This window comes from Balearica regulorum, chromosome 12 (assembly GCF_011004875.1).
Source record: "Balearica regulorum gibbericeps isolate bBalReg1 chromosome 12, bBalReg1.pri, whole genome shotgun sequence".
In the NCBI taxonomy this organism is placed as follows: domain Eukaryota; kingdom Metazoa; phylum Chordata; class Aves; order Gruiformes; family Gruidae; genus Balearica; species Balearica regulorum.
The window spans coordinates 12,291,638-12,301,914 of NC_046195.1; the positions used below are offsets into that span (position 1 = coordinate 12,291,638).

A 10,277-nucleotide genomic window follows, 5' to 3' on the forward strand; every position below is an offset into this window, starting at 1 on the left:
CACTGCCTGGTTTTGTTCATATGGCTTACTAAATTATTTTGTGTACAACCCAGTTCAATAAGGAATGTGATTAAGTAGGACACATCAAAAAGATTTCCTTATGCTTCCCCTCCAGAGGCCTTCAAAATACATGCTGGACAGTTCACCGTCACGCTATAAACCACCCTCTCTACGTTTTCTGTGAACATAAATATGTCTGACCAGTGTTATGTATTTGAGATCCTAATTCTTGCACATATGTGGTCTCAAATGAAGCCTGTATGTATTCAGTACATGTGTAACTTTACTTACAATGAAGCTGCTTTTAAGAATAGAATCATGCACATACTAAATTTTATAGATTGTGATTTTATCTTGTATCCCACAATGCCGACAGATCTCCTGCAAGGTTTTTATAAAAGTATTGCACAATTCCTGAAACAATTTAAGAAAGTGGTGAACAAAAAAATTATACAATTAATTTTTCTTAAACGCTGACTGAGCGTTTCTCAGAGCAACATACTATTGCAGTTTTACCAATTGTTGAATAAATATCTGTCTCCTAATTACTTGGATCAGCAGATTCTCAAGTCAGTTGCACGGTTTCCCACTAGTTTTTCTCAACCAGCACCTACAGTTGACTCAACCCCAACAGCTGGTGAAAAAGGTGCTGCCCTGAGTCAAGGGAAGCACTAACAGGAGACACAGGAAAGAGGAAGCCCAACTTTTGGGAACATCTTTAAGAAGCGCCAACCCGACAAGCAGGAGTCGCTGAGGAGACGAAACGAGGGAGGCGAGCGAGCCCAAGACCAGCTCTATGGAGCACAAGCCGAGTGGCAATGAGGATCAATGCATTTCGTCTGTGGAAAGAGGGTATAAGAAGTCGAGACAGAGCTCGCAGATCGGCAGCCCATCACTAGGAGGCAGCAATCACCTCAGGATAGAGCGGTCTGACAGCCCCTCTGACAGGAACGCCCTCAGGAACGGCTGAGGCGGGCGCGCGAGGGAATGCAGCGTTCCCTCCCAGTGCGCGTGCTCCGCTGTGGCGCATGCGCGGGAGGTGCTGTGGTTGCCTGTCAGCGTGGGGAGGCTGTTGCGCGGGAGTCACGCGGGCCCGGCCGGCTGGCTGCGGCGTGGGAGCGGCGGGCGGCCGCAGTTAGTCTGGCAGGCCTGGCGCTGGCGGAGCGGGAGGGCGAGGCGAGGCGGGGTGAGTAGAGAGCTGGACGGGGCCGCGCAGAGGAGGAGGGCTGTTGCCCTTTCTCGCGGAGGGAGCGCCGCGCAAGTCCGCGATGGAGACGGCAGCCTTAAAGCTGCTCCTCCTGGATCCGGGAGATGAAGGCACCCAGAGGTGCAGGATGGGACCTGCCACCCTCTCCTTCCTGGGAGCCAGAATCGGCGCCCCGCTAAAGATCTCTCTGCCTACCGGCTGCTGTTTGTGCACGGCGTGGCCCAGGCACGATTTGGCGGACGGGTACCTGCAGGTTGATCTGACCTGCAAAACCGCAGGTGTAACTGCAAGGGACCTGAAGGGCCTCACACTGAATGTCGGCCAGCTGAAGCTTCTGGCGTATCGCCAGTTAAAAAAGGTGACTGTGAAAGTGGTCCTTAAGAGCTCCGTACTGAAAAAGTCGACTCCCAGAGCAATGCTGCAGGAGACAATCAGAGAATTGCTAAGAAATGTTTATGTTTCACTTCATTATGTTGTTACTGTTGCCCTAAGTCTCGAAAATCCCGTGGTGCACGTTGAAATACTGTCTGTAGACTCTTTGATGGATGAAGCTGGACTGATAACCCCCCAAACAAGCATAAAAATTAAAGAAGTGGTCACTTTTGAATGGTACAGACATTTATCAGAAGACACTGCAAAAACTTCAGTTGCGGGACTAGATGATGTGGGAAAGTCTTTGAAAGAAATGATTGATCTGCCTTTCCGCTTTCCAAAAACTTTTAAGAAGCTAGGGCTTTCTGTCCCTAATGGAGTGCTTTTAATAGGGCCCCCAGGTGTAGGAAAAACTCTTATGGTAAAAGCAGTGGCAAAAGAAGTGGGTGCATATGTGTTTTGCATCAGTGGCCCGGCCCTCTATGGTTCAAGACCAGGAGAAAGTGAAGAGAATTTGCGAAGAGTCTTTGAAAAAGGCAGAGAAATGTCACATGAAGGCCCAACCATTCTTTTTATTGATGAAGTTGACTCTTTATGCCCAAAGCGAGGAAGTTCAAACAATGCTCCTGAAGATCGTATTGTTGCTCAGTTGCTAACACTACTGGATGCTGTAGGTAGTGAGGGTAAGATGGTCATTATAGCAGCAACAAACAGACCTGATGCCTTAGACCCTGCACTGAGAAGACCTGGCAGATTTGACAGAGAGGTAAGCAAACCCTGTTATTCATACATTCTCTTTTTCTTTCCTTTTTTAGGTGGAGCAGGGGGTAGTTAAATTTTTTTTTTAATGTCTACTAGTCATGTTTCCTAGTGGGATTCTGCAGGCTTGAGACGTGTCCTGTTTCTTTCTTTAGTTTGCTGCAACTTGGGTAAGGTAGGGAGCACATTTTACTCAGGAAACTGAGAGCTCCAAATACTCAAAAATGGACAAGGAGAGTCTTTATGCTTTATCATAGAGACATGGACCAGTTCCCAAGGGTTTTCTTTTGCTTGCAGATGCTTAGCATTACAGACTTCGATTTTTCCTGTTTAAATCCCAGATTGAAGATTTATGCATCTCCTTAAAAGTTTATTTTGACAGAGAAGTAGTAACACTGCTGGAGGAGATGGATACTGTTGTGTCAAAAATTCTATTAAAATTTCAGTAATAGAGGCCAGGTCTATTCTGGAAAACTTCTGCTAGCCTAATGGTCAAAAGAAGAAAGAACACATGCAGTTATGCAACACACAGTGCTTTTGCTTGTATTTATTTTGCTGGCTTATGCACTCCTGGGTCATCCATTTTAGTGAAGTTCTTTAATGCTCTCATGATTATAATTTTCATTATTTTCCAGGATTCATAGATTGTTGAGATATATTTTATGGCGGTAATTATTCAAGTTTTTAATAATGTGTGAATGTTTATCTAACTGATTATTTCTTTTGTCTTTCAGATTAATCTAATTCAGTCCTTACGATGCAAGGAAATTATTATTTCAGTGTTATGTTGAAATTACCTTAAAATAGGACTTGATGGACACTAGCTAACAGTGTCTTATGAACAACTGTTTATACAAACACTGTTCACTTGGAAAGTAACTAAATGAAGGATATTTAAAATATTTGTCATTTGTATAGTGCTGGTAATAAGTTTCTCATAAAATTCTTTAGTTGCAGTCCAAGTATGTATAAATCTTCAATAAGCAGTATAAAACAAAAGTTGCTTGCCTAAGTCTATAAAATAAGAAGAATATAGCAAAATATCTACTTAAATCTTTTGCTTGTTATATTTTATTTAGGTTATTATTGGGACCCCAACACTTACGCAAAGAAGATCCATCCTGCAGTTGCTTACATCTGGTATGCCAGTTTCTACAGACGTTGATTTGGTTAAACTGGCAGAAATGACAACTGGGTATGTTGGAGCTGACCTTACAGCAATCTGCAGAGAAGCTGCTATGCAGGCTGTGTTCCACAGCTCTTTGGTATGGTTGCAAATTAGTCAAGCAGAATGTCATTAACAATATGTACCACCCTTTCCCCCTTCATACATGGCTTTGCTTGAAAAGTAAACAAGTTGAAGAACTCAAAATACTGAAAAACACCAAATGTGTTATAAAAGTAAATACATCATTTAAATAGTCCTTTCAGTTCTCACCTGAAAGGACTGTTTTCTTCTTTCTGGGTGAAAAGCTTTGCCAAAAGTTTTTATCCTTATCCTTTTAGGATTGTACAAAGCAGAGATTTTAGTCTTTGTTTTTGGCAAACTAAACTATCATGTCCACCAAAGCTCTCTTTTGAAGCTATCAGCGATTTAGAATTATACTTCTTCATAATAACTGCAAATTAAAGTTTAGGTTGACACATAAATATATAACTGCTGATGATAATAACTATAATCACTTGGGTTGTATGGCTGGATATAACATTGTTGTAGACACAAGGTATACAACTGCCCAGTGTACAGAAATTTAACTTCTTAGCAATTCTCTAATTCCATATCTATAATATCTATTTCTTAATATTCCTTTTATCTACTTAATATTCATTCTATCTGTTTCCTTCTATCTGTCTATTCCGTCTACGTTCCTTCTATCTATGTTTGAGCTGAGCAGAAATTTAAAGCCATATTTGAAAAATTTCCAGAGTCAGAGTATTTACAGAGAATGCTAGAACCCTCTGTCTTCACTCAGGGGTAGCAAAAAAGAAAGCATTGTGTTTGTAGAACTTCCATCTCCTCCAGATACCTTACAAATACTGAAAATAATAAAATAGTTCGAGCCCGGTATCCCAGAAAGAAAGAGATGGACAAATGAAAATAATGAATAAGTAGATGGTCTATTTGCCTTGAGAACTCCAAGCACCTTTGTAAAGTACATCTTAGTTCTCTTACTGCATCTGTAGTTTAATAATGATATTTTATAGCCTATTTGAGATAAAGTGCCTTTACTTTCTCCAGTATGTGGTGAAAATGGATGTTAGAACATTTTTATTTGTATTCAGGAGATTCTAGGATTTGGTGTGTAGTACCCTGAAACTAGGTACTATTTGATTTAGCAGATCACTCTGTAATGGAGCGATAATTTAGGGGAAAACAGTAGTTTTCTCTAAAACATTAATTTCTGTTAAAATTGTTTTTTCCTGTGTAAAAATTTGCCATTAAAGGGAATATATTCTACTTTGTGTTACATCTTTGTGTCTGCAGTGCTTAAGCTTGTTAGGGCAGGAATTTGCTTCTTTATTAGTGGCATTTGGTCTTTTGTGAAGTGTTTTGGATACTAACGCAGCATTATATGTTATTATGTAAAAATATTGTTAATATGCTTCATCTGGGTTTCTTCAGGATTCAACTGAAAGGGTGATTAACATGGCAGATTTCCAAGAAGCTTTTAAAAAAATTCAGCCATCCTCTTTTCGAAGTGCTATTGGGCTAACAGAGTGTACACCTGTCACTTGGGAGCAAATTGGTGGTCTTGAAGATGTGAAATTAAAGTTAAAACAGGTAACATATAAAACAAATCAGATAAACAGTTTCTAATAACCGTGTCCTCTGAGATATTACGTATGCTGCATCATGGAAATTAATTCTTTTCCAGATTACCTGATTGTAAGTTGTATTTTAAACCTCACCACCAAGCGTGTCATGGGATAATAAGCATGTTTTTCAGTAGCTGAAAAACACTTAACTTGTAGCCAGGTAACTTGTCCATTCCTGAATTTGTAGCCAGAGATGGTTCTTGCACATCATCTCTCAAGGATTGCCTTTTGTTCTGTTTGAGATGGAGAGGAAACTTTAAGAAGGGGGGCGTTATATGAAGGAAGAGCAAATTAGTATTCTCTGATTTCAAATTAATTTTTGTATCAAGGAGAGGAAGTAATGTGCTCAGCATTTTTACTGATTGCCTATGAACTCTAGTTTTGTTACTAAGAATTTCATCCCTTTTTTATGTATTGACAGAGTATTGAGTGGCCTATGAAATTTCCTCAGGCATTTGCTAGGATGGGCCTGTCCCATCCAAAGGGCATTCTTCTCTATGGGCCATCAGGGTGTGCCAAAACCACACTGGTGAAGGCTGTGGCCACAAGTTGTCACTGTTCCTTTCTCTCTGTGAGTGGTGCTGACCTTTTCTCACCTTATGTTGGAGATTCAGAGAAGATTTTGTCTCAGGTACAGTTTTTAATGTGTGTAAGGTGTATAGTTTATTTTTGCTTGATTTTTGTGAAGTATTAGTTAGGCCTAAATTCAGTTATTGAAAAGATGATAGTTAAAGCTCTCATCTGATTATTAAATGGAAATGGCTTACAGATTCACATTTATATAAACTGAGAATGATACCAGTGTTACACTTTGAAAGTGGACATGGTGGTGTTTAGTAGACATGATGGTGTTGGGTTGACAGTTGGACTTGATGATCTTAGATGTTTTTTCCAACCTTAAGATTCTATGATTTTATGTATTTCTATCCTTTTGCTTTCAGTTCATTTAAGAATTTAAATAAGAAGCAGAGTTTGCCTGTAGTAAACATAAGCATGAACAGCTCTTATGAATCTTTATGAATGTATCTTTAAAGTTAAGTAAGGAAAATACAAAGTGTATGTTAATAGGTGGTTTTACCTTTACCTGATAGAATGTCTGCATTAACTTTTTACTTTAATATTTTTTTAAAAGATTTTTCGCCAAGCAAGAGCAAATACTCCAGCAATAATATTTCTAGATGAGATTGATTCTATCTTGGGATCTCGGTCACACTGCAAAACTGGCCATGGTGTCTCAGAACGGGTTCTTTCTGTTCTTCTCAATGAGTTGGATGGTATTGGGCTGAAAGTTACAGAAAGAAGAGTAAGCAAACTACAGCTTGAGGGTCAATGTCAAGAACAAAGTGATGAGGAAAAAAAGGTATTTATGGTCCCTTTTCTGTATAGGAAGAATGATAAATATTGTCCAGTTGTTCCAAAAATTTTTGTTGTTGGCATTCACACTTTTTAAACTTAAAATCCTCAAGCTTAAAAATATGCAAAATGTTCTTCTACTCTGTCGTAATTTCTGGTTTTTAGAAAATACCCTATATAGGCTGCTAACTGTTTTTACATACACTGTTTCTCAATGAGACTTCGTTTGTTTGAACAAAATACCCACACAGACTAATGAGCATTACTAGTTGGTGTTCATCTTCTGTCACAAAAATCCTCTTCCTTGACACTAAGGTGATTTTTTTTTTTTCCAGACTAACTGTGCTGGTTTTACTATTATACAGGTTCCTTCCTGAATTTACTTTTTATAAGCATTTCCCCTACAGCTTTATACCAAACCAGTACAGTTATGATCAGTTATTACCCAGCTGCAACTTCTTACTTAAATTTTTCAGTGAATTGTTCATAACATTTAATATTTAGCTTTTCTGTATTTAAATTTCTGTCTTAATATTATGATACTCTCTGGGGGAAGATAGAAGAAAACAGTTTCAGAATTGTAGGATACTGAATTTCTGCATATAAAAGGTCTTTGTTGCATAACAGTCTGGCCAAAGAAAAGTGTATCTATCATCAAGGCAGATGCTAACTATATTTCTTCCTTGTCACCTAATCTGGCCTGCACCAAAGTATTTTTTTAACTCAAGAAAAATAAAATATTGACAGGAAAATAACTACATGTAAAGGTACATCATCTTTTTACCCTTCCCCTTTTCTTATTAGTAGCTAACTGAAGTCGTTAGATAATATCTATCTTAACAATGTTGCACTAATTTGTTTATATCGTCTCTTACTCAGCTAGAGTTTCAGGAAACTTTGAACAAAGATTACATGGTAGTTGCCGCAACAAATAGACCAGATATGTTGGATGATGCTTTATTGCGTCCTGGAAGGCTAGACAAGGTGATCTATATTCCACCTCCGGATCTGAAGGTGATGTATTACAAATCCATTCGTGGCTTTAAATGGAGAGATATTAATTGCCAGCATACTTTACTTAAAGAGCAAAGGGACATATTCATATAATATATTTAACGATGGATGATTCACTGAAGATCAGTCGCCAAACTCAAGGTACAATGAAAAAGTGTAAAAAGCAATAATTACATTTGTAATTTAAACACCAGTAACATTTTAACTGGTGTATGTAGTTATACTGTTGCATATAGAAAATAGACAAAATCTGGAATAATTCCCTATTTACAAAATCAAGCTGCAATTTAGGAAGTACTATAAAAAGTTGTCTGCCCTTGCTTCAAATCATTCTTGTGCCCTGTTCTCAAGGGTAGTGTAGCTACTTGTTCTGAGCTTCCAAAAAAAAAAAAAAAAAGAGTTGACCCAAGGCCAAATATAGACTCTTCAGTCTAAAATAATGTGTTCTCATGAAGTAATGAGTAACTGTGAGTAACAGACTGTAATATATACTTTTACGGTTAGATTATCTCCATTAATAGCATTTTATTCACTCTTCCACCAAAAACATGTAGTTTTGGTTTTGATACTCTTCTGGATTTTCCTTAGTTCTAATTTCAAATTTGGTACTGCTTCGGAGAGGGTTTAATTATTGGTTTGTTTGGATTTTTTGTTTTCTTGTATAATATGCACCAACTTACAGGGAAGGCTTTCCATTTTGAAAATCTGCACAGAAAAAATTCCATTAGCTACTGATGTGTCATTAGAAGACGTGGCAGTCCTAACAGACCTCTTCTCTGGGGCTGATATTGAAAATCTGTGCAAAGAGGTAAGAAATATTCATGGTTAATCTGTGAAATAAACTGTAAATGAAACTTTTCAATGAAAAAAGAGAGCTAACTCATTGATGTTACCAAGCCATCTGTAGTATGGCTTCTTTCACAATTTGTAATGAAAATGTAAAGAGAATGAGTAAAACAGAAAAACTGAACAAGGGTTAATTCTTTAAATTAAAAAAGCCAAATAAGAATAAAGGCTTTCTGTGATAATTTACTTGTTTCTCATGGCCATTTCTAATCCAAGCTCACATCTAGATGAATTGTGTACTACAAGCAACTGCAGCATTTTTTAGCTGAAATTTGCATGTAATGTCACAGAATCATAGAATGGTTTGGGTTGGAAGGGACCTCAAAGATCATCTAGTTCCAGCCCCCCTGCCATGGGCAGGGACACCCTCCACTAGACCAGGTTGCCTAAAGCCTCATCCCGACCTGGCCTTGAACGCTTCCAGGGATGGGGCATCCACAACCTCTCTGGGCAACCTGTTCCAGTGCCTCACCACCCTCACAGTAAAGAATTTCTTTCTAACATCTAATCTAAATCTACCCTCTTTTAGTTTAAACCCATTACCCCTTGTCCTGTCACTACACTCCTTGATAAACAGTCCCTCACCATCTTTCCTGCAGGCCCCCTTTATGTACTGGAAGGCTGTTACTAGGTCTCCCTGGAGCCTTCTCCTCTCCAGGCTGAGAAGAGAGAAGACTAGGAAGAGAATTAAAAAATACAAGTGTTCAAGGATATATTGTCTAATCCAGGCAAAAAAGTGAATGAAAAAGTTATAATCATCTTATTTTATATTTATCTATTGTTAAATAACCATAAATTATACAATACTGTTTTCAGTGCTTCATCCAAAATTTGGTTTAATGTAAAATATTTTACAATACCTACAGTAACTTCTTTGCAACTTAAAACATAAGCACTTAAAGTTGTTTCTTTTTTTTTTTCTTTTTCTTTTAAAGGCTGCTTTGTTGGCATTGCAAGAGAATGGACTGGAACCAACTGCTGTAAAACACGAGCATTTTGTAAAATCATTGAGGACTGTAAAACCATCCTTAAACCTAAAAGACTTGGAATTTTATGAAAAAATTTCTAATCAAGAATTAGCCTCTTGAATCAAAAAGGAGTGATGTGGCATAGGTATTTTTAAGTATATTATAGAGACTTTGCAATGGCTTACATCTTTCCTGCTTTTTAATATTGTACATACTGTGTATGAAATACAGTAAAATTTCACTTGTGAAAATTCTGTGATTTCAATAACGGAGAATGAATTAAAATCTTGTTTGCTTTGGCTAGGTTTCCATCTGATGAAATGAGTACTTGAGATACTTAGATAAAGCACTGTGTAATGGCTTAGTGTAACTGCAGATTTCCTAGTTTTCAGTACAAACACTGGCATAATAAGAATATTTAATTTAAAATGTGTTCTGAAGTCTACAAAGGACAGTGAATATTTAAAAAAATAGAAAAGCTTTCAGAATGTTAAATAGGAGTAAGTCCCATACTATATAAAATGTAAGGTGTTTTATATGTGCATATCTACGTGCTTACTTTCTTACAAGCAGATTCCAAAATACAGTTGCAGTGAAAAGGCTGTCAGTGCTTAATACCTTACTGTAAGTTTGGGAGTCTGGGTTTTCTGGAGTAATTTTAGATCAGTTACTGCTTACTGTACAAACATTTGGATTGAGTAAGCAGATACTAAGTCTGTAATCAATTCAAACTATAATAATTTCTTCTTTAGAGAAGTGAGTTTGCTTTGTAACAGTTTCTGCAGAATTCTTTTCCCCACTCATATATTTGTCAATACATTTTTGTAGGTCATCTTCTTAAATACACAGATATATCAGAGGAAATGGTTATTATATATAGGTACATGTGCATTTTAACATACCAGGGTAGGAAGTTTTTAATCATTTTTTCCTTTTCCCTG

At 37.7% G+C, this 10,277-nt stretch overlaps 1 protein-coding gene across 1 annotated transcript; it reads left to right on the forward strand.

Annotated features, from left to right (window-relative positions):
- Positions 1 to 1,041: 1,041 nt before the first annotated feature.
- On the forward strand, positions 1,042 to 9,636 carry AFG2B (AAA ATPase AFG2B). The gene is made up of 8 exons (XM_010297691.2): positions 1,042 to 2,345; positions 3,418 to 3,603; positions 4,962 to 5,120; positions 5,577 to 5,786; positions 6,288 to 6,515; positions 7,388 to 7,522; positions 8,205 to 8,330; positions 9,304 to 9,636. Exons 1-8 carry the CDS (start codon positions 1,269 to 1,271, stop codon positions 9,454 to 9,456), a joined length of 2,274 nt encoding a protein of 757 aa, XP_010295993.2. The 5' UTR covers positions 1,042 to 1,268; the 3' UTR covers positions 9,457 to 9,636.
- The last annotated feature ends 641 nt before the right edge of the window (positions 9,637 to 10,277 follow it).

What these genes read in the sequence shown, in the direction of transcription:
- AFG2B (XM_010297691.2), top strand. Translation starts at nt 1,269, where the DNA reads ATGGAGACGGCAGCCTTAAAGCTGCTCCTCCTGGATCCGGGAGATGAA. An exon ending in CAGAGAAGATTTTGTCTCAG is followed by an intron (nt 5,787 to 6,287) that starts GTACAGTTTTTA and finishes TTTTTTTAAAAG; the next exon opens with ATTTTTCGCCAAGCAAGAGC. An exon ending in AAAGTGATGAGGAAAAAAAG is followed by an intron (nt 6,516 to 7,387) that starts GTATTTATGGTC and finishes TCTCTTACTCAG; the next exon opens with CTAGAGTTTCAGGAAACTTT.